At 38.3% G+C, this 24,232-nt stretch overlaps 2 protein-coding genes across 4 annotated transcripts in view; one reads left to right on the top strand and one right to left on the bottom strand.

The window, feature by feature from the left end:
* rgl2 (ral guanine nucleotide dissociation stimulator-like 2) overlaps window positions 1-16,099 on the top strand; it is a 31,412-nt gene extending 15,313 nt beyond the window's left edge. For both annotated transcript variants that reach the window (XM_042423269.1, XM_042423268.1), the window contains exons 8-20: window positions 460-566; window positions 1,741-1,956; window positions 3,075-3,178; window positions 4,688-4,772; window positions 8,229-8,288; window positions 9,444-9,530; window positions 9,643-9,675; window positions 10,664-10,785; window positions 10,932-11,018; window positions 11,335-11,428; window positions 11,630-11,854; window positions 12,081-12,195; window positions 13,285-16,099. In XM_042423269.1, coding sequence (XP_042279203.1) covers window positions 460-566; window positions 1,741-1,956; window positions 3,075-3,178; window positions 4,688-4,772; window positions 8,229-8,288; window positions 9,444-9,530; window positions 9,643-9,675; window positions 10,664-10,785; window positions 10,932-11,018; window positions 11,335-11,428; window positions 11,630-11,854; window positions 12,081-12,195; window positions 13,285-13,466 — 1,517 coding nt within the window. In that variant the 3' untranslated portion in view covers window positions 13,467-16,099. The remainder of the gene's footprint in view (window positions 1-459; window positions 567-1,740; window positions 1,957-3,074; window positions 3,179-4,687; window positions 4,773-8,228; window positions 8,289-9,443; window positions 9,531-9,642; window positions 9,676-10,663; window positions 10,786-10,931; window positions 11,019-11,334; window positions 11,429-11,629; window positions 11,855-12,080; window positions 12,196-13,284) is intronic.
* dnase2 (deoxyribonuclease II, lysosomal) lies at window positions 15,962-23,407 on the bottom strand. Of its 2 annotated transcripts, XM_042423271.1 has the most exons (7): window positions 23,052-23,407; window positions 21,994-22,091; window positions 21,522-21,693; window positions 20,470-20,572; window positions 20,087-20,251; window positions 17,339-17,557; window positions 15,962-16,991 (listed from the first exon to the last, which is right to left on the bottom strand). In XM_042423271.1, exons 2-7 carry the CDS (start codon window positions 22,089-22,091, stop codon window positions 16,621-16,623), a joined length of 1,128 nt encoding a protein of 375 aa, XP_042279205.1. In that variant the 5' UTR covers window positions 23,052-23,407; the 3' UTR covers window positions 15,962-16,620. The 2 variants fall into 2 exon arrangements, with proteins under 2 accessions (XP_042279205.1, XP_042279206.1); XM_042423272.1 differs by lacking the exon at window positions 21,994-22,091.
* Window positions 23,408-24,232: the final 825 nt, after the last annotated feature.

Here is a 24,232-nt window from a genome sequence, read left to right as displayed (position 1 = left end):
ATATTTTTTGAAACCTTATCTTTGGATCTTCTAAACTCAGGAAGTGAATCCTTTTATTTAGGTATTCTTGACACAAGATACTGAGATACTGTGGTCACAACACTTTTTTTCCTATCCCATAATGTCAAGGTTACAAGTGAAATATGTTATTTTCTTGTGAAAATAAGACGTTTATCCTGTTTGCTTGGGTTTTCCTGAGATAACTAACCGTTATCATGAGAAAATGACTTTGTTATCTTGACGTAAGGAGATAGCTAACTTGTGATTGTAAAATAACAAGATTGAAAGACATAATTGCAACCGCAGATGCTCTTGGCTTCTGTACTCTGCAACAAAACAACTTCATTATTACACACAGGACCAGAGTCACAACATTGAGAGAAACTGATTCCTGCAGTTGGTGAAGAGAAATTACATTCAATGATCCACAGTTTTATTCAATAGCTTCAACCTTTGCAGATCAGACTGGTTTCACTAGCCCTCCTGATGCAGCAAAGTTTGAAGCCACCAGCGTCCTGGGATTCCCCGCAGCGATTATCGCTGAGCAGCTCACCAAGATAGAGACGGTGAGTTCACTTTCTAAGCTAGAACAAGTCTTTTAAAGTGACATGAAGTAAAATATTGACCAATGATATTATGTTTGCGTGTTACTAGTCTGCTTTCCATAGACTTGATCTGCCTTTTTCCTCTATCCTGTTGGTGTTGTTAATCTTAATCAAATTAATTAATTAAAAAACTTAATCTTTAAGATTTCAGTCCTCCTGGTTGATTTGGCAGCACCTGTGGTTATTGTGGTAACAGCAAGTGAGGTTTAATGCTACAACAAACACTCCCTGAGCCGCTACTTCGTTGGAAATACAACAGATGATGGTGTATCTGTTTACAGAGCAACCAAACAAACATGCATTGTTTTAATAAAGAAGTCAAAAATGCTGCACAGGATGTGTTTTCCACACAACGGTGTGCAGTAAAGTTGGTTTCCTTGCTGAGGAGTCGGGGATATGCAGCTTGTTCATCTAACAACTCACTGTAAATGCACCTTCTCGTTCCATTACCATTACTGTCTTGCGAAAATGTAAAATGATCCATTGTAGATGTGTTTTTGATGAATGCTTGCAGTCACTTCTTACCTCTGTGACACATTGAATCTCCTGTGGCTGCTTCACAATAAAAGCCACTCCCTGTCTCGCCCACTGAAAGCTTTTATTGTGAAGCAACATACATGGGAAATGTTCAGTTTGCTTGAGCAGTAAATGAATACAACACTGGTATGGCGTAAAGAGAGTGAACAGTAAACAATGAGGCTGTTATCACTGAGATAAAGTGGCACTGGGTTCCTGTAAATCGTTCATGCTCACGTAGACAATTTAAATCCAGCAAGGGAATGGTGGACTCCGCCAATACCAATAAAAACTACTGTATAGAGAGGTAATTACTGAATGTAAATACACTGAATGGTTATTGCAGAAAAAAGGAAGATGGTGTTTGATTTCACGAAACCCAGCAACAACTGGTTTATTTAGAGTACGCTGAAGTAAATTGGTACTTACAGTAACATGAGCCACCACGGCTGCAAAAACAAACAGAGAGGTACCACCCACAGAAAACTCAAACTCTGTCAGCAGGAAATTCAAGCAGGAAGAGCTCACAGAACAGGGTCACATGGTTTGATTACTGATTCTTAGGAAACAGGTTGTTATTCATTAATATACATATATATATATATCCTACCTCTCTCAGGAGCTGTTTGTTCGTCTGGTCCCGTACCACTGCCTTGGCTCGTTGTGGTCTCAGAGGGATAAAAAAGGGAGAGAGGGCGTTTGTTGGTCGGTCCGGGCCACTGTACGTCAGTTCAACAAGTTGGCCAATGCGGTTCTAGCATCTTGCCTTTGGCCCACAAAACTGCGCAGCCAGCAGAGAGCTCGACTGCTGGAGAAATGGATCAGTGTGGCAGAGGTCAGTATACAAAAATATAAGATCACAGTTAAAAAAAAATTGCAGAACCTGATGCTATAAACACATTGTTTACAAGCTAGAAATGAGAAATATGGTTCATTCTGAACAGTAGTACAGAAGTACATCAGTTGGGGTTGCAGGTCCAAAAGCCTCAACTATGCATTTTCCTACAATAAACCCCCAGTAATCCTCTAACCATAATCCTGTTCTCTGCTGTGACTGTGCACATACCATCACAGCCTGCTTGGTGTCTGATATGGCTGTTCTTGTCATTTTCGTTTCAATCAATAGCTGAAAGCAAAACACATTATTGTATTGATTTATGGTTCTTTTCGGACTAGAGTGGCAGCAAATACCAAAACAGCTTTTGAGTGCATCTGGTGATTGACCATGTTTGGTAGAAGATAAGAGGAGAGATTGTTCAAAATTAGCATATTAATAATTAGCATATTTTTATACAAGAAGTATACTCCCTTTTTTAGTACTTGGAAATTGACTTTGCATGAACAGTACATATCAGTAATGTGCTGGTATATGTCAAAAACTGGGATGTAAGAGCTCAAGGCAAACAGTGATGGTGTGGATCTGCTTAAAAGTATTATTCAATGTTATTAAAAAAGAATTTACCGAGGTTTGTAACAGTGTTGTGGTTATTGTGCACAAAAATCAGCTTCTTTTGAAATATTGAAGAGCTTGAAGCAAGTACAGACGCACACAAACACAGAAACATACTCATAAACATATCCTGTCCTTGGTTGTTATGGTCACATGAGCAGTTGTATTTCTATCCCAGCCTCTTTGTTGTGAATAAAACACAGCTTCTCTCCAGTATGAAGCAACACACACACACACTCTCACACACACACTAACATCCTCTTTGGCAAAGTGAGGTACAGTATCACTGGTTTGCTGCCAAAGTGCTGCCCCAAGCTCACCCCTGGTTTCTTTTGGGACAAACCTCTTAGCAGAATACATTATTCAGCACCTCAAACTGACACTGTAACTTAATACCAGCCAGACCCACACCCACAGGTGTTCTCAGTTACAGAGTGAGCGTGAGTGTAAGAGTGTGTTTGTGCATGAAAATGAGCATATTCATCTGTGTGTGCTTTCAACAGGAGTGCAGAGCCAGGAAGAACTTCTCCTCGCTGTACGCCATTGTGTCTGCCCTGCAGAGTAACCCCATCCACCGGCTGAGGAAGACCTGGCAGGACACTGACAGGTTTGTTGCCTGACAACTCAGGTTTTACAAAGGGAATAAAGAATATTAAGCATCATACACAAAGAAAACTATCGGCACTGTACAATTACATTCCTAGTTTGCTGTCCTTTCTGATTACCTTTCATAAAAACAGACCTGAAAGTAAAAAAAAAAAATGTATTAAATGGCAGGACAACAAAAGTAACTCAGGTGTGCATCAGTAATACAAATTTTACAGTAGATTCAAGTGTTTTTATCAGCTAGATAGCTAAATTTCATCAGCAGTCCCTGGGCAGGCAAATCCACAAAGGAATTACTTCATCATATGTTATAATTCAGACCGGGGCACAGAGAATAAATATTGCATCATGCAAAACTAATTCAATTAACTAGGTATAGTATAAAGTAATAGAGGACTTTTATCAACCTCTGCTGGTGTTCAAAGAATTGCAGCCATGTTACCTCAGGTCTGTAGCAGATTCTAATGGCTTGAAAGGAAGCAGTGACATCTCATTTTCTCAATGATACACCTCTCTCATGTGGCCATAGCTTGTTTTGAGTCATCTTATTGTGCATGTCGGCTAACTGTCACATCTACTTTATTGGAACAGAGCTATCGTTATATCTGCGTTTTTCCTGCTATGACAAGTCGAAGCGTCCACTGAGGTCTATAGAGGACACTACAGTAGACAATAGGAGTAGAGATTTAATGAATAATCAGTGAAGAGGTCATATTTGACTTGCTGAATGCTTTAAGTTTTTCTCAAGAAATCTGTAAATATACTGTATCTGTATTTATTTTGTATATTAGAATTTACAAGTGAAAGCAGCTGAAACCAAGTCAATAAATTCAAAATACAGGAGGATTATAAATAATAACCGTTGCAGTGTAAACATTCTGCAGTTTCATCCTTGATTGTGTTTTTTAAATAATTTTAAAGTAATAATCATCAAGAAACTTTAAAAATCTTTGTATTTAAAAAAGTACTGTATACTTAATATGCTGTAACAGAAGTACACGTTTTTTTTATTGTCTTTACTTGATGGAGGTTAAATGATTTAATTTGATTCAGAAATATATTTTAAAGAGAGCTAACCCTATGTTAAGTGTTTTATTAACTGTAAATGTGATGTGTTTTTAGGACCAGGAGGATAATTTCTTCATAGTTTCAAACTGCTTAACAGGAAACTGGTTTTAACCTAAAGACACTTTATCTATTAATCACTGAAGCAGCAGAAGTAAAAGATGTTTCCTCAAAGTTAAACTATAATCTTCAGCAGTTCCATTTTCAGTCACTGCACGATCTCAGTATTATTATTGTTTCAGTATTACTCTATTAGTCATGTTAATTATTCTTTACTCAATTTTCTTACCACTTTGGTTCATCTGAAATGTTAATAATCCCGGTATTAACTCATTTAAAATTTAAATAAGTACTGCAAAAATATTCATTATATTTCATTAATTAAAATGATATTGAAATATAAATGAGTATTTAAGACAATTTCACTAATTTGTTCACTTGACAGGGAGGCGATCAGGAGATACGAGGAACTGTCAGAGATATTCTCAGAGAAGGACAACTACTCGCAGAGCAGAGAACTCTTGAAGGAGGTAAGTTCATTTCAAGATGAAGAACAGAATGAGTGAAAGTGTAATATACTGTACATATCCAAAATTGGCTGGGTTAAATGATGACATCATTTATATTACACTGTGTTAATAGAGCAGGTTCGGTGAGGAACTTGATCTTTTATTCATGGCACACAGAGGACGGTTTCTGCTTGGGTAATGACACAGCATGTAAACAGTTTTGTTTTTGAAAATTAGAAGTGAAAGCTTCAAGCCTGAATGACTTTTTCCCCAGATACCTAGTCATCTGACCACTTGTGTGTTACTTAAAGATAAAACTAAATGCTTGGCCATAGGGTGGAGATGCAGTTATTTATGCTGGAAAGCTGCCAGTTTGAGATCAGGGTTGTAGTGTTAGAGTGTAGTTTTGGTCTGGAGTTGATTTCAACAACTCCTTTCTAATGTCTTGGACTTGTTTTGGGCCTATTTTTAGATCTGTGTTACTCTGGGCTGCTGTTGGATACTGACACTTCTCATTGCCTTGCTAAAAAAATCTTCAAAGAGACTCTCTTCTCCACCTTCTTCCCCATCGCTAAAAACAGTTTGAGTTTACACCTGTGTATACAGTATGTATATGTATGCAGTGGATGCATAAAGACACTGTTTATTGTCTGTTTTCTATGCAGGTCTTGGTTTTGGGCTTGACAAATTCTGTTCAGTCTTGACTCATTATCAGATCACTTTTGGACCAGATTCTGAAATTAAAGTTTAGTGTATGGACTAATACTAACATCAAATACTCCCCATGCCTCAAATATCCTATATTGTGTCAACATCATGAGACTGAAGCAGGGTATTGCTGAACAAGTCAACAGCCATGCCAACACCTCTGTGAGAGTGTACTTGGGCAGTGTGGTGCTTTGAGCTGAACACTAACGTCAAAATGCTCACAGTTGCAATGCTAAAGTTCTGATGTTTAGAAGGTATAATGTTTACCACATTCACCATTTAAATTTAGTGTATTAGCATGCTGACATTTGCTAATTAGCACTAAACACAAAGTAGGATCCTACGGGGGATGATGATTGCAATTTTCCTATTGTCCAAATATTGGACATATTGAAATTTTGACCTGATGTTGATTCTAGATGAAAGGTTAAAGGGGACATATGCTTTTTGTGATTTTCTGTTATTTGTATACTGTCACGATGTCACATGTTTATGTTAAACATGGTCAAAGTTCCTAAACTTGAGGTGAAGGTATCTGAAAATGCTCCCTGAAAGTGAAAAGCCAGGGCTTCAGCCTGCTTTGAACGCTCTGTTTGCTGTTTTGCCTCTACTTCCTCCTTGTGATGACATCAGCAATTTCTATTTTGAGTAAAGGAAGAGAGAAATAAGTGATATTCTACTGCTATTGTTTTTTTACGAAGCCTACTGGAACCGGCAGGTTATGGAAGCTAACCAGTTAGAACAGAGTGAGCTCTTAAAGAGAGACAAGAGCTAAAACGGCCTGTTTCAGACAGAGGCTGAACTGAGGGGCTGCATATAAGACGAGAATAAGCTAAATAAGGAGTTTTTAAAACTGTAAATCATGCAAAGATATTCCAGTAGAGCCCCAAAATATAAATATAGACCTGGAAGTGTGCATGATCCATTCTCTTTAAGGGATCACCAAAGTGATTCCAGTTCATCCTGAAGGGGACATGAATGTTTGTACCAAATTTAATGACAATCCATCCAATAGTTGTTGACACATTTCATTTACAACCACAAATGTCAAACTGCTGGTGGCGCTAGAGGAAATGTCAAGGAATCATCAAAGTCAGCAAGATTCATCCTCTGGGGACCATGAATGTCTATGCAAAATTTCACCTAAATCCATTTAATATTTGTCAAGATATTTCAGTCTGGACCAAAGTGGTGGACTGACCAATTGACAAACCCACATAACCATTCCTTGAGCTACACTGATAGCATAGTTCACAACAAAAATATATCCTCACTGCAAGCATAATGAATGTATTTTAAGCCTCAAACTGCAGCTATGAAAAACCATGTGACTCTGCTGCACTTTGACTGAGATCTCACATCCTGGTGACTAGCATGCCAGAATTTGAACAGCAGCATGAGACATTTATTAATGTGTCTATCAAGTTAAATTCCTATCTGCACAGGCCTTATCTTCAGCTGAAAACAACATTCTGTGTTACAGATTTAGGACTGAGCGTGCTTTAAAGACCAGAAACCAGTCTAATCTGGTTGAGGAGAACTGCCCTTATTCTGTCAACACTTTCACTTCAGTGTTAGACACTCATCTGAAGACGTACATTATATTTAGTTTGCACTGTGTCAGAGTTTGGGAAAATGGCAGGATTAGCTGTGTTTTGATTCACTGTAATGGCGCAGTGCAGGCATCAATACCTTTGCATTAGCTGCAATTTTACCCATGATACCCCCAGAGGAATTCATCCAAACATTCGCTTTCATTTTGAAAAGCTTCACTCTGAGCTTTGATGCCAGCAAAACACCATCGCCTTCTGTTGCCCTTTGATTTTTTCAGCACAGTTACTTGCCTCCCTTCATCTCTCAGCTTGTCTAAAAATGACTACGACTAGCTGACAGGTTGTAAGATGAATGATTCAGACAAAAGGCTTAATAAAAGTTAGGGGAAATAAATTATTCACACCACTGTCATTAGAGCATTTGACAGTGTCATAACACTTTATATTTATATTATATATATATATATATTAGATTACATAATGTCTGTCATGTTTATGGCTAATGTCATATTGTCATGTCAACTTTGCATCGAAAATCACATTATTAATGACAACAGACAAGAATTCATTCATGTTCATATCAGTCGTTGTAGGATTTATTCTAATTTAATGATACACTTATTGAAATGTGTATTTTTGTTGTATTTTTGTTTAATTGCATATTTTTTTACATATTTTTTTATCACCCTGAATGTTTATTTTTGTAAAATAAAAATCCATCTAGAGTCATGCATTGCAAATTAGCTTAGACTATAAATGCTAAATGTAATAAGATCTCTAAAGAGAAGCATAAATGAATCAAAACAAAGATACTATTGAAGCCACTATGTGTGGAATTTAAAACCCTCTGACTTTGGCATCCCATAGTGGTAGCATCACAAACAGCAATTTGGCATAGTAATCATTTCCCTTTCTCACCACAAGGTCCATTGTGTAGCTGTTGTAGAGCTTTCAATCACATCAGATGATCTTCATCAGCGGAGGGAGTTTGTCCAGTTGTTCAAATTTAAAATGTCTTCTGAGCACTTTTACAGACTTCTCATCTATGTCGGCTTAAAAGCTGAGGTTCGCAATCGATTTGGCAAACGTTGGCAAACTCCATCTGCTGATGAGGATCATGTGATCTGATCAAAAGCTCCAGAAGACCTTGTAGTGAGATTGTTTTCTCAAGTGCTGTGTTCAAGGTCAAGAATGAACCCTCGCTTTTGTCTTGCAGGAGGGGACGTCAAAGTTTGCCAACCTTGACAACAGGCTCAACCACAGACTTCCTAATAGGGTAAGTAGTGCAAATAACAATTGTATGAAATACGGAGTGATGGAGCTTTAGCTTTCAGGGAGACAAGCTTCTTTGTGGAAGGTCACTGGGTTGAACTTGCAGTGAACATTTATGTTTGGAAAGTGAACAACAACCAGCTGAAAAACTGAATGCTGTACCTGTTGTTGTACAGGTCAGCACTCAGGTATAAATGATGGAAATTATAAGAAAATGTCTATTGAAAGACTCTAATATGCTGAGTCTGAGTTCAAATCTTTAACATTTTTAAATTATTCTGATTAAAGCGTCAAATCATTTAGGGTTATATCACCAGGACATTTCAGATAGCGTTAGGCAAGTTGTCAGTCACAGAAGAGAAACTCAAAATGACCCCAGTGTTCGTCTCTGAGGCAAAAACCACAGTCACCAAGTAGATAAAAAAAGACTTATTTTCACCAACTTTACAACCCACGTCTGGTGTGTGAATATCAATTATTTTAGCCTGAAGGATTGTACACCCCCACAGGCCTTTATGGGAGACCTTGGGAAATTTAGGAATGATGTAAGACCCTGCAAAAGTGTCCTTAGTATTGTAAAAGTTAGGGGACAAAGATGTAGTATAGTATCATTTGAAAAATTATTGCATTCAGGTATATTTTTAGGGCTCATATAGAAGCAGTCATGACATTAATCTTGTTTTATTGTATATACAGTGTTTGCTCTTTGTGCAATATAGGTTCAGTATGTCACAAACATGTGAGTAGAATCAGGTTTTACAGTTAAAAGCACTCAGCTAGTAAAAAGGTCTATGGCTTTGCTGAGAGCTTAATAATGGATTGCACTATAAAAGTACTCAATAATAGTGTTTTCATACAAAAAGACTACATCCAAACATTGATACTGATGTCACTTCTGCTAAGCGGGTGGTGTTCAGTGGTTTGATGGAGGGTTGTAAGGGGGATCGACCAGCATGCAGCAGTGAAGTGGAACAGAGAGCTGTCGTCTGTGTGTGTGTGTGTGTGTGTGTGTGTGATGTGCTGAATCCTGAGCCATCGTTTGAAAAGTAGCTGCAGGCGGCTCCTCTGAAATCCCTCACTGTGTGGGCTCTTTTACGATGTGAATAAAAATCTCTGGGGGACTGATGAAACACACTTTCTTTTGTGTTTTTTTACACAGTCCAACGCCCAGGGCACCGTGCCCTACCTCGGCATCTTCCTCACAGACCTCACCATGCTGGACACGGCGGTCAAAGACAGGCTGGATGTAAGTGAATCTCATCTCTATCAAGGGGAAATCCAGTCACAAACCCCTGCGAGTTGCTCGGTATTTTACAATTATCAAACTGAAATAACACATCCTGTTTCTCCCTTTGCAGAACGGCTACATCAACTTTGACAAAAGGAGAAGGGTAAGTGTTGCAATACATATCAGTTTGAGAGATCTTATCTCACAATTCACACTTTGTCAAGTCTGTCTTAATAGTCAAGTGCCCGAATGAACTTTGAAACAGGTTTTGCTAACTGTAATCATTCCTCCTGTTCATACTGACCATTAAGAGAAATACAATGCAAGTGATGGGGGACAAAATCCACAGTCCTTGTTTTGTGATACATACAAAAATGTATTCAGAGGTTTATTTGACGCCAATATGAGGCTTCAGCCATCTGAGTTAGTCAAGTAAAGTGGTTCTGCCACATGTACAGTCTTTTTAGTAAAAAACATATCTTTTTGTCTCGATGGACAGTGTTCGTCTGTTCAGCTGCAGTGGAAGGATTGTCATGAAAAGAAGGAAGTTGGCCTTATATTAGTTTCAAGTAAACTTGAAGGAGGCTTGTGGATTTTGTCCCCCATTACTTAGACTGTAAGTGTATTATGAAGGGATCTCTAAGTCCAGTATGAACAGGAGGAATGATTACAGCAAGGAAAACATGTGTCAATGCTCATTTGGGGACCTGACTATTGTTTTAGGACAGACTTGAAAACCTTGTGAACTTATCCTTTAATATAAGAAGCATTCTGCATTTAGCTGATGCTCTGATACTCGGTGAACCAAGCTTTGGCTACTGCAGCTCAAAAATAACACACAAGTATTACGGAGTGTGTATGAGTACAGTAAGAATTGTAGCACCCTGACAAAATTCCTGTGACCTTGGAAAGATCTTATTAGAGAGGAACAGAAGTGAATAAAGTAAGAAGAGAGATAGGAGGGATGGTTTAAGATAAGAGCATATTAGAGCAAGAGGAGGTAACACTGTCTGAGGGAGGAAATGATTAAGTGCAGTGATGCTTTGAGGTGCTTCTAACAGAGAGGAGAAAAAAAAGTAATACTTGATCAGCCAACACGGATGCCCTTTTCTGTTATGAAACATTGTGGTGATACAGTTTTTTGTTAACAGGAATTTGAGGTTTTAGCTCAAATCCGGCTCCTGCAGTCTTCCTGCAAAAACTGTGTTTTCACTGCTGATGAGAGCTTCACACAGTGGTATCACAGTGTACCTACACTAACAGAGGAGGAAAGGTAAACGTTCAAAAGTTTTCACTCAGTTATTGACTTAAAATAAAATGTTTTGAAGACATTCATTCTTTTGACAAGAGCAATGTTGATTTTCTGCTCTTGGAAGATGGAAGATTTTGAATTTTAAACTCCTATGATGTCTATTTCAGTTATAGATTGTCCAATGAAATAGAAGCACCTGGTGAACCAAGCCCCCGTGGCCTTGCCCCAACAGTCATCATTACACAGTGCGGAGAGTAAGTAATGCTGAGCTCGCGAACATGCACATACTGTAGGAGCTGAGTGAGGGGGTGAGTTTGAAAGATGTGGAGGTTTACCAGACAGGAAGAGTCTAATGAAAATCTAATGAATATCTTTGGGTTTTGTACCGACGGTCCCACAAAACAAGCAATTTGAAGATACCACTTTGTGCATTTTTCACTATATTGGACTACATTTGTGGACTAAACAATTAATCGAACAATTTCATTAAATGTGATTAATCCATAATGAAAATAACCATAAGTTGCAGCCCTGAAATGAATATGTTTGTGTATTTTCATGTGTTAACAGCCTGAGTACCTCCCGGACCAGCCTGGCTGGTGACAGTGACAGCCTGTTTGACTTCCCCTCCCCTGTCAATAACCTGCTCTCAAAACTCACAAAGGTAACATCCTATTACAAATACCTTCGGGCCAACCCTGCAATTATATTATACAGTATTAGCTTGGTACTAGTATGATACTGTATGAAGGAGTGACTCTTTTTTTGCTGTAGTCTAAATCTATTAAATATTTTAGAAAAACAACCACATCTTTTGTTATTGGTCCTTGGATCACCATCATAATTACTGTTATTTTCATTGCAGCATATGAGATCTCCGTCTGTGTCCTGTTTGGATGTTGACACATCTCCTCCACCCAACGACTCCACCCCTGCCACGTTGACTCCATCCACTCCAACAAAATCACATCGCCGATCGGCCTCCTGCGGCAACAACCCCCCCAGTAACACCAAGGGTTCGGGGCCGGACATGCGAATCATCAGGATACGGATGGACCTGCAAGATGGAAACCTATACCGAAGCATACTGGTACTACCCTGAGCTGTATTATTCTAATTTACAGCGGCGAGATTGTAGAGAATGTTATGTCCCAAATTATCCGAGACATGCTGCACTTACATCCTTTCTTCTTATCCGCACGGATCCCGTAATGATAGTCATCAGGATCAGATCCTCGGGAAACGATGGGCCCAGTATATCATTAGTGCAAATCAAGCTGTCCTTGTGTCATTGTTATTCTTCTCTCTCCTCTCAGGTTACGAGCAATGATAAGACCCCCACTGTGATCAGCTCTGCCTTAGAAAAGCACAATCAGGACCCCAAACAGGCATCCAGATATGAGCTGATCCAACTTCTGCCTGAAGGAAAAGGTAAAGATGTTCTCGCAGTTGCAGCAAAAGAACATTTTTTAGAGAATAATCCGCTGTCCAAAAAAACTCTACTGGAAATGTATTTTTGTACTAGTTTTATCATTTGGTGGTGCATTTATCTCATCCAGATGGGGACAAAACTGACATCATCTTGAGATTGTGATATATAATTTGCAGCTATCTAAATCCAAAATTGTGGTTAACATCAGGTATTAGTGAAGCACAGGCTTTTTTTTTTACACTCACCATTTTGCACTTGACTTTAAGCAGTCATACAGGGAGAAAATCATTACCTTTGCCAAGAGAGTAATCATTTTGGTCCAGTTCGTTTGTTTTATTCTATTGTATATGTAATTATATTGTCTATGTGTGTAGCATGGAGGGGGCTACAACTGAATTTCATTGTACAATCCTGAATTGTATATTGACAATTAAAATGAACCTTGAACATTGGCCCTTGTTAGCAGAATATCTGAAATGCTTTTTTTGTGGATTTAATTGAAATTTGGTTGAAAGTAAAGCCAGTTTTAAAGGAGTAAGTGGTTACTTTTTGTTGCATATCCAAAGATTTTTCATCAGAATTTCTTAATATTATAAGATGGGGCATTTTTGAACATTTTCATGATTTTTTCACAAGCTACTGTACTTTTTGAATGAAAAAAACATTTTTTATTATTAAAATAACAAAAGTAACTCAGCAAAGGTATTTGCTCTCTCAGTGGTTTGTACTTGTAGAAAACACCAAAAACTATATTTCAACAGTTGATCACATCTCCTAAAAGACACAGAACACCACAGACTAATCACATCTTTTATACATTGTCAGCTTATTTATGAGCATTTTATATCTTTAGTAGATAGTAACAGAAGAGAAATTGCAGGAAACAAGGAGAGAAAGAGCAATAAAGGCCCTGATCCAAATGTGAGTTGGGAATGTTTTAGTTCATTGTTGGCGCCTTAACCTCTTGGCCACCAGGGCGCTCCATGTATTGTCAGCTTTAGAGAACTGATGGTATCAGTGCAGCAGCTTTTGTAAAGCTCTATTGAATTTTCATGTGTTTATTTGTCTTTCTTCTCCTCTTAATGCAGAACTGGTCATCCCTGCTACAGGAAACGTCTTCTACGCCATGACATCATCTAGTGTTGACTTCCTGTTGAGAAGGAAAGGTGGGAACCCTCCTCTTGGCTCACAGCCAATCAGCACAGAGACAAGCGCCACTTTCCCGCGAATCAAGGCCAAGGGGAGGAGACTGGTCAGGACTCTATTTTGACATCAGATTTTTCCTCGGCGCAGCTTTGTCCACAGTGATGGATATTTAGACCTGACATTATTGCAGTGTGAGCTCTCACAAACTGTAAATGTGGCCTTCTCTGCGCAAAACAAAAAATCTACACATGCCTTTCTCCCATTCTCCCACCAACCCTGTTCTACCAAAACACCAAGACCAAGTCTCTTTAATGTACAACTGCATATAGCAGAGTTTGTCGGACATTTCAGACCTCCTGCTGCCCTGCAGTGCACACCAGAGCCGCCTGCTGCTGAAGAACAGTATCAGTTTTCCTCTTTTTCCAAACAGTATGCATTACTAATTTACACCTGGAGGAAGAGCAAAGGAAGCCTTTAAGTGAGTGCTTTTGGTGCTGGCTCTTGAGTCCCAGTCAGGTAGCACTTGATGCATTTTTTTCATTCCAACTCAATGAATAAGATCTGTTTTAATTGCTAACAGCCAATGGGGAAATCCAATGTTGTTGTATGTCTCAGTCGTGAGTAACGTTTCCAAATGTAAAAAGATGTAAAAAGATGTTTAATTGGAAAGAACTTGCTTTTGTGATCACCCAAGATGAAGGATTTAGGGCTGTGTTTTTTGGGGAGAAGCTTAATGAAATCTAATCTAATCTGATCTGGTTCTTGTCAACAGCACACACCTGGAAGACACAAAGAAAGTGCATCATTGTAGCAAAACACTGGAACCTGTCAAATGAGACATATATATGTTTTGTATATATTTATATATTTTGTACGTCTGTATGATGTCAAGATTGTGTTTACACTGGTAAGGAGCTCTAGGATCCATGTGTCTGAATTGTCAAGTAACTAATTCATTAAGGAAAAATGCATCAAATACCTGCAAGATTTTCACTTTAAACAGGCCAGCACCTGCCTACAGTGGGAATGATTATTTCAGCTTCGACTCAAGCAGATACTCATTTCAGCATAAACTTAAAGTTGCATAAACTTAAGTTTTTATATTGCATTTAATTTAGTAACTCTTCATAATGTGAAAGGGGTTACTCGTAAGGACAAACCCTCTGAGAATTATCAACTCTGCAGCTCTACTGAGCTTTTAAGCTCATTGTTTTGGTTTTACAGCCCAAAAATATACTTTTGTTAGTTTTCAAGCTGTTGCCAACCCTGTTTCCAGCAGCAGCTGTTTTTTTCTGCAAAAAAGTTCTGATAAAACTGCTGTATACTTTTCCAGCAACAACCAGCAGACACACAGTTAGTGCACAGTTGGTGAGAGAGCCAGATATTTTCATTACGAGTTGCTAGATACCAAACTAGAACTTAAGGGAGAGTGACATGTACTTATTTTATCAGATGGACAGAAATCCAACTCTAGATAAATCCTCTTCCTGTTCACTAACAAGCCAAAACAAAGGCGATAAAAAATGTTGATTTCTTCTGCCCCCTAGTGGCCGAAAATTGATTTTTGCAGCTTTAAAAGCAACTTGGAGCACACTTAAAACTTGTGGCTTTGCATAGTTTTATTAGTACCAAAGCCCTGTAAAACAGTAAGGAAAATCCCCCAAAATATGCCATCATTATTGGTTTTAAGGTTTTCCAAGTCTCAAGTCAACTTTTCAACAGAGCATAAGCTAAACTTGATGTATGCAGATTTTCCAGCAGTTCAGCAGGATACATCTTCACTGCTGTTTACATACAATGCAAAGCCTCAGTTCCAACTTCATGTTTTAAATTAACATGATAACTTCGGTGTAACTTTAAAACACACAACCTCTTTGAAATAAGTCTCAACTTTGACAAAGTCTTGTGACCTCTGGTTGTACTGTACCTGCTCATCGCTGGTGAGGCCTCCTTACTGGCTGAGGCATGAGCACGACAGGACCAGGGAGAGGATTCTGGGTAATAATAGATGACGTGTGCTAGCATTATGCTATGCTACTGATTGTTTTAGTGCCTTTCTCTACAGGGTGCTTACCTTTTCCATGTTTGCATTAGAATGTATACATTATACAAACACGCATGGGTGTATGCGTGGAGAAAATGCAGTCACCCACAGCGCTGTGTAGTCTCACATCAAAGCTATTTATGCACTACATACAGGATGTCCTATTTTTGTGGTAATAAATTTACTTTTATATGAATTCCATTGTTTTTGACTGATGTGCTGTAACATATTCCACGTTCAATACAGACATATATTGTCCATACTGCTGAGTATCCTCTGAAAATAACTCAAGCAAACAAAGCAAGGGGAATATATGTCAATACAGTTTATTCAGATTCAAGATAGCCAGCATCTTTATCTTCAAGCAAAATCATAGCATAAAAGCTGCCAATATAAGAATGAATGTATGCATGTATGTGGAAATGTGACATTCTAACATCTGAGGCACATAACAAAAAAAAAAAAAAAAAATCATTCTGGATTTGTCAGAAAAGCACATTTGAGATGCAGACACTCAGTTAATAACACAAACACTCATGAAACACAAAGTATTAAAAGCATTCCTCATACCTGAATGTTGTCAGCGTCTGTAATTTAATATTGTCGGTGAAATGTGTGTTTGTCAGTGTGTTTGTGTGCATTGATTGTTACATAGTGCAATTATTCCCATTTTGTTCGTACATTTACAATTCCATAAAACTCATTGTCATACATTTTTCCTTGACACGCTCCCTCACACTGAGTGGTTAAGTTGCTAAAGCAGCATTCACAAGTTTGCACCGGCGTCTCTTCAGTTTCAGTTAAAACAGTACCAAGTCCCTTTGAAGATACTTGAACCGGTGCTTTCTCTTAAAAAAAAAAAAGACACTTGTATCTCTAAAATTAACACTATATTTCCTGTAAACCCCGCCGCTTCCTGTCAGAATTCACTACTTGTCCTCTTTCAGCATTGTTCAGCATGCATTAAATTTCGAGAGGAGGATTTAATAGTGCTTGATAACAGCCAATAATCATTCTGAACAAGCAGTAAGATGAACACGAAGTTAGAAAATTCAAATTACTTTAAAATGGTAAACATGATTCATTTCAATTAGATTTCAGCAGACATTAATAGAAATATATACAGTGAGTGTACCAAATATCATAAAACAATAATCACATATCTGACATTATCTCATGATTATCAACTCATTATGGCATTTTGCCTCAATCCCAATTGACCTACAGCAGACTGTCAGCACTTGATTGTTCCTCCTCCACACGCCTCACACTCCAGCGCCGCTGTTCTGTAAGCCTTCCACACCACCGGATCCCGCAGACACACCGTGCCGCCGCCTCGCTTCTCCTCCGCCTCGTTCCGGTTAATGTCTCCCACACACACCCAGCCTCCTCCTGCCCCCGACCCAGCCGCCTTGGTGCTGACCGCCCATTTGGAGTGGTCTTGGCTGGTCTTGAAAGTGAACGTCTGCCCCGGGGAGATGGACTGGATGTCCAGGACACGCCAGCCCCGCGAGCAGTCGGAGGGGAGGATGCCAGTGGAGCGAACCCAGAACTGGACCAGGAGGTTTGACTGGAGGGTGGGCGCTACCCAGGAGTGGTACAGGTCTGATGAAGCAAGAGAGGGAGGACGGATGAGAACATGTTCTTGTTATTTTCTTGACTGGAAACTACTGTCTGCATGCTGTTATAATAATTTAGGTCACATAAAAACTACAAAAAGTGATATTTGCATAACACCTTTCAACAACAACAATTCAAAATGCTTTATATAAAACATAACAGGCAAAAGAAACACAAGGCAATATGAAAATAAGTGCAAAATATAAATAAATAAATTAGACGATTAGGCATTAGACTGAAGGTGAAGCTTCAGAACCTGAAGGTGATGCTCAAACAAGGTGAACTGCTACCAGAGCAAACTTTAAATTGCTTTCATTTCTCCGAAGTCGTACCATTGTTAAACGAAGATCCTTTGGCGAAGCTGATGAAGTTGGTGCCATCCTTTGAGGTCAGGGTCACGCTGCGATTGGACACAGTTTTGACATGTGGAAAGATGAGACCGGATGGATGTTTTTTCTTACAAACAGCAGCCAGCGCAGGCACCAGGGACGCCAAGGACTCAGGGACATCGCAGTCGTACACATTAGGCTGATTGATCTGCAGCTGCTCTCCTGTGGTGCAAAACAAATTAGATTTAAGGCAAACACTGCTAACGGCAATCCAGAATCAGAGTCACTTTATTCATTAAGTACAGTAAATGAATAGAACTGTCATGGTGACATTGGTGCAGAGGCATACAGACATAGCAAAGGGACAATGGAAGGCACAGGCCTGCAACAACAAAAATCCACCTCTGGAAACGGGTTAAATCATATCATGTTAAGTGTGATTTGAGTTATTTTCCATCTTTTCCTTCAACCTTCCCTTATTCATTTCTACTTCCGTACATACGTGGGGAAAAACCTTTTCTCTCTGCCCCCTTGGTACAAAATTTCAGCTCTGGAAAGAGGTCGTTGCTCTTTGATTCTGAGACCGACAACATAACCTGATGTTTTCTACTTGTGTTTTAGACTTATAACAGGACATTAATGTTTTCTACATTCGGTCAGTTATCAGGGGAAAGAAAAGCTGCAAAATATTCTCAGAAATGCTAATAAACAGTATAGATTACCTTTTTGAAGTATGCATTACCATATGCAAGTTGTTCCTTTATTGGCCTGTATCATTCAAAAACCATTACAAAATGTGTTGCTGGTTGTAGAAAACTGTGGAAATGCTGAACTCAAACACATCATGAGCTTCATTAGTCTACATTACTTTTTTATTATAGATTAATATTTCCATTACTTGCATGATAAATTGACTGTTGAATCTATAAATTGTTACTAAATAGTGAAAAATTACCCAAGGTGATCTTCAAATTGCTTGTTTTGTCCGACCGATGTCCAAAACTCAAAACATATTCCGTTTTTACTGATATAAAATAGAGATAACATTTAAGAACATTTAAGAAGCTGGAACCAGTGAATGTTTGTCATTTAGGCATGATAGCGGCGTCGTGACCTTGTCTGTCGGTCCACCACTTGGGTCCAGATTGAAATATCTCAAGAACTATTTGATGAACTGCCATAACCTTATGGACAGACATTCATGGTGCTAAGAGGGTGAATCCGACTGACCTTAGTGATCCCCGACTCTCCCTCTAGCGCCACCAGCAGGTTGACATTTTTAAGTTTTAGTCAAATTACTTTAGTCCACTAGTTCATGTCCCCTTCAGGATGAATTGCAATCACTTTGGTGAGTTTTCATCTAGCAGCATTATCAAGTTAAAATTCTAAATTTATCTAGTACTTTGGTTTATGAGTGAATATAAGCAAAATGTTTAATTAATCATTAAAATTGTATTGATTAAGCACTAACTCAATGCATTAAACACTTGTTACAACATAAACAAGAAGATTTTTCTGGCAATATACATAATAGATAGGAAGTATTTATGAACTATGAAATAAAAATTTTAGTTATAGTGATGTCCAATCTCAGTTTCCACTCATTAACGTGCAGATTTATGCAGCAGGGTGCTCCAGAATGAAACATAATCAGAACTAAAAAAGGATCACCTTCTGCTATTTGACAAAACATTTATGCACAGTTTATCCACGTAACCCTGGACACTGTCACACTCTCAACATCCCACAGAAACTGACGGAGCAAATGCTTGCCGCAGTGTGAGGGCCAATATCTCTATGGTTACATACCTCAGTCTAATTACATTACCCCAGGCACTGCCATAGCAACTGTGCCAACTGCTGGGTCTGCCAGGGAACTGCAGACGCAGCTCGGTGACATGGAGATGACACCTGTTTACTCTGATTATCTTGGATAGGGGTTGTTGTTGTTGTTGTGTCAAACCTGACTGGATTATTAAGTAACTGGGTGATGACAAGACGATAATGACAGAGGAGTTCCCTTTCAAAATGAAACAGCCCGTATAAAAGATCATTTAACAGCTACACAGACCACACAACATCTTAAAATGTAAAATGACAAATATGTAGTATTTCAGAAGAATTATAATATTTTTATCAGGATGGAAAAGCCTTAGAAACAGCATTTACAACCTCAAGAGACTCTTTACTGAAACTCACTCACTCAGCTTCTTTTTTTTTTTTTTTACACTTTGCAGCTATTAAAGGCAAGGTGACCCACCAATCAATGACAGGGAAACACTTTCATACATTATACGTCTCGACAGGTTTTATATTTGTCTTCACTGAAGAACTTTCATTATATTGGCTGGGGATTACATCATTTGTCTGATATTACACATGAAACCCTAATAAAGAGGCCTAATATATCAGCAAACCCATATATGTTGTTTGTAATTTTATAATAGCAGCATTTTAGATAACTAGAATTTTAAATATATTGAGCAATGAATGAACTTTTTCACTTATATAGATGTGAGTTTGAAAAGGAATTCCTCAATTAATGGTCAATTAAAGCATACTTAGTCATAATGATATTATGGCAGACAGAAGGGGTATGAAAATCATCAATTGTCTGGTTCTTCTCCTCCCAACTCTAATAACTGTAATCGAATACCATAATCCATTTAAACATGCTCATAAAGTGTTAACTGCATTTTGATAACGACTCTGCCTGAGCTATACGGCCATATGGCAGAACTCCAGTCTTACCGATGGTCTGGAAGCGGTCAAGCGGGTACGTAACACAGATGAAGTTTTGCCCGTTGTTCACGCCGCTGCCGGGGTAAGAATATTCCCCTGCTTGTTGCACGGGGGGGAAGTGAGGGGTGCTGTGGACCAACCAGAAGCCTTGATTTTTATCCAGTAGCACGACACCTGAGGAGCAGAAGTGGATATTCAAACCAAAACGAAATAAATTCAACTATGCTTGTTCATTTTGATCCATAATATGAGATTTAATGTCAAATTTGCTTAAATGTACAAGTGCTCCTCAGTCTATTCATACACTGTTGTGGGATGTATGAAGCATTTGCTCCTTAAATAGGGCTTGCAGGGCTTTGCGAGCATTATAGCTAGACTGTTCTGGCGTTCACCTTTCGTGTGCCCCCCTCTGCTTCCACTGTTGTCCACCCATCTGTCACCAACGTCCTTGAGTGGCGGCTGGTCATTGTACAGGATATAGGCTACCTCTTTGTTCTGTAAAAAAAGGGTAGAGATTTTGTGGATATAGAAAAAACACCTTTACACATGGACACATACTACTCACTCAAAAAAAAGCACACACGCACTTAGGGTAAAAAATGAAACAGCAGAAGCATATACATGTTGAAATTACTCTGATATATTTACCACAACTGCTGGGGGATGGAAACACAAACTGCATTTAAACGAAAAAGTAAATTTCAGTTCTCATTCTCAGTTTCTTATGCTTATCTGTTAATGTCAGTTGTTATAACAGAAACACTTCTTTTGAAAGAAACAGTATCGTTGCATAAATAACTGAAGTGTTGTGACTGCAGCAAAAAAGCAGAAGGAGGCAAAAATAAAATGCATCTGCTTTGAGGAAACGTATTTAATACTGATGTTTCTTGGGCAACAGTATAGTTGTGTTTTCACTGTGGATATTAGAGGAAAACATATGCAAAGAAATTCTAACATTAACACCCCTAGGAAGATTTGCAACCACTTTATGGCTGAGGCTAATGAGGATCCAGATAAATAAACAAATACTAAAATGGGTGAAGAGAAATCTATATTAATAACAAGAAAATATAATTTTGTATATGTCCTATATAAATTATACAGTTTTTAAGTAAATATTAGTAATTTTAGAGGCAGAGCCAGTGTGATGTCTTTGATTTCCAACAGGAAAAATCATTAAAAGGATATTTACATTTTAGAGAGATGTCAAATAAAAAGTGAAGTTCTGGCTGTTAGGAAAAAAAAAAAGATGTTGGCTTTGGTGTGGCTTGCACATATTTCATACATGAATAAAAAGGAACTGAAGACTATGTGGTAATTTTAGGATGCAGCTCTGAATCATATATAGAAGAACTCTCCCCGTGACTTTAAAATTAACTCTAATTCTCAGAGGAACAAAACTGAGCTCACGTTACAGACAAAAAGACATGTGACCGAGGCAGACCTTTCCTTGTGAGTACAGTTGTCCGACCGTCCTGCCCAGGGCTCCTGCTGTGTCGTTCACTGTGTACTTCCCATCAGTCCATCCTTCACCCCCTTTGTTCATCAGTAAATACTTTTCACCCTTTATGGGAGCTTTTCCGCCATGTTCTTTAGGCAGCTTGTACACATAGAACCTGAGAAAGACAGAGAATGAAAAGTCAAATCAAGGGACAGCAGGAGGAGGACATCTGTGAAGGTGTAACTGAAACAACTTGAGAAATGGAGATATTAGAGGAGAGAATATTACAGCCTCCAGTAGGTGATTTTACACTGTAAGCTGCAACAGAAGATGGACCGTTTTTGTGTCCAGTGCTGCATGACTGGACTATTACTAAACTGATTTTTCAAGTTATTGTTTCAGATTTCTAGAATTTATAACAGATTAAAAATAAGCCATAAAGTGTATTTTCATATGCTTGTTATTAGTGAATTACCAATCAACAGCATCTCCTTGGTCGTTGTAGCAACTGATTGTTGAGGTGTCGCCCCCCAGTGGCACACAGATGATCAGCAGGGAAATGAATAGTAGCATCTAAGAGACAAAACATACAAAATTGTGTTATCCTTACAGATAATATAAAGTATATTTCTGTATAAAACAAGAAAAGGTTTTTCAGGACGTTGGTAGTTTAGTGTAAAATGTGCATAGGGAACTGAGGGTTATTGTAAATACTTAACTGTACGAAAAATAAGTGAAAAGTAACGAAGTACATTTACTAAACTATCTAGAAATATTGTATATCCAACATAATAATTTGCAGCAGGGTTTCTGCAGACTTGACCAAGTTAAATTTAAGATATTTTTAACACCACATAGAATGCAATTTAACACCTGTTTCACTGTCAAAGTCACGTCACATAAAAAAAACATATTATAACTAACATTACTGTCTATGGCAGGCTAGAAAAAATATTTAAGACTCTTAAATATCTCCTAAAGCCTTTTTATGGAGGAAATCCTAGATCAATAAGACTTGTCAAGACCTGCAGATACTCTGTTAAACCCTCTACAACACTTAAACTGTTCTTACAACTGGAGTATTTTATATTGCAGATATGGGAGTTTTCCACCACTGATAAAAGAAACTCACACTCAACAAAAAAGTTTATTTTTAAAAATTAGTTGAGTCATTTGTGCCTATCTCAACGGTGTAGAAAGACTGATTAAAAACGATAATTGTTTCAGAGGTTATTTGTGACATTCAAGAGCAGACATGACATACGTGAAAAATGAATGAAACTAAACATACAGTACATACAGCTCCTGTCAACAAAGTTTAAAGGCAAGTAGTGAAAGGTAAGTACTTTCAAAACAGCGAATCCCATCTGAAAACTAACACAAAACCTAAGTAAAACTGCACTCCATGTAACAATATAAACAACAGACGTAATGACAAGCCGCGACACTTAGCTTTTTGCTAACTCTTCACATTGATAGGAAAGTAAAATCACTTAAAGCACAACTTAAGTTTCCCTAACCTGTCATACTCACCTCTTACTGAGTCCTCGATATATTTATATCTGGCTCTCAACGTGAGAAATCACGACCCTTAAGTTTCGGCTTCGCCTGCATCCTTATTTTGTTCTAAGACTGAAACAGTAGGATGAGACAGTGTCGTCATCCATGTGTTCCTCGGAAGCTAACTCTTACAGGCAACGTGTTACAGAAAATAATAGGAGGACAATAATTAAAAAGACAAAACAAACATATGGCGAATTGTGTTTCTGTAGCAGTACACAATGTACGAAACAAAGACTGAAGGAAAAATATGTTTAAACACAGTTTCTAAATGCGCCGTAACTTCTTGTTGTCTTCTCCTTGTCTTACAGTCCTAGGTGTCGGTCAAGTGTTTTTGGCGTCATCCAATGGGCGTGGCTGCATAGAAAAAAATCATGGCTGAATAAAGTTTAAAATAAATAAATAGGGATATAACTGAGTAAAATATAATAAAACTAGAAGTCCTGACTGCGGGGTGATGTGTGCAGGCCTATTATGTTGACATTAATCATTTAGTTGCCTTTATATAAATGCATTTTCACGGTAAGGATCTTTGAACAGATATATTATTAATGCCGTAGTCTCCAAACTGATAAAATGTGATCTTAGTGTTATGTCAGTATTTTTAAAAAGTTGATACATTTGACCATTTTCATTCTCTTAGAAATGAGACATCACATATTTTGAGTCCCCCCCCCCCCCCCCCCCCCCCCCATCAGTATAGGCTTGGCAGGGTGGGACAGTTTCTGAAACTGCAGAGTGAGTGAGTGTTACTGCAGGTATTACAGACTGACATTCCTGAAACTGTGCGTGTAAAATACCCCAACACCAGTCTTATTACATCGGAACAATTTTGCAAGTCACCACGTGAAATAAAAAAAAAAATGCTGACCTGGCCAATATCTGGTCTTTGACAGAATTGGCTAATAAGCTATCTGATAAACTAGCAGACTGGTACAGTATAGTCCATGTGCCTTAAAAGTGGAACCTTAGCTTGCTGGCTTGCTGTTGTTTCTTCCTGTTTGAGTGTTTTCACTTCTTGAGTTCTTCTGGGTGAGGTTTCTTTTTTTGTAACATGCCTTTCTCCCTTAACTGTTCCTCTTCTTTGTTAGAAATGTTTGTTTGTCGTAATGCCATTTGATGTTTTGAGGCAGAGGTAGAAAGTAGTAGATCAT

The sequence above is a fragment of the Thunnus maccoyii genome, chromosome 10, assembly GCF_910596095.1.
Source record: "Thunnus maccoyii chromosome 10, fThuMac1.1, whole genome shotgun sequence".
NCBI lineage: Eukaryota > Metazoa > Chordata > Actinopteri > Scombriformes > Scombridae > Thunnus > Thunnus maccoyii.
This window is presented reverse-complemented; position numbering and strand designations above follow the sequence as displayed.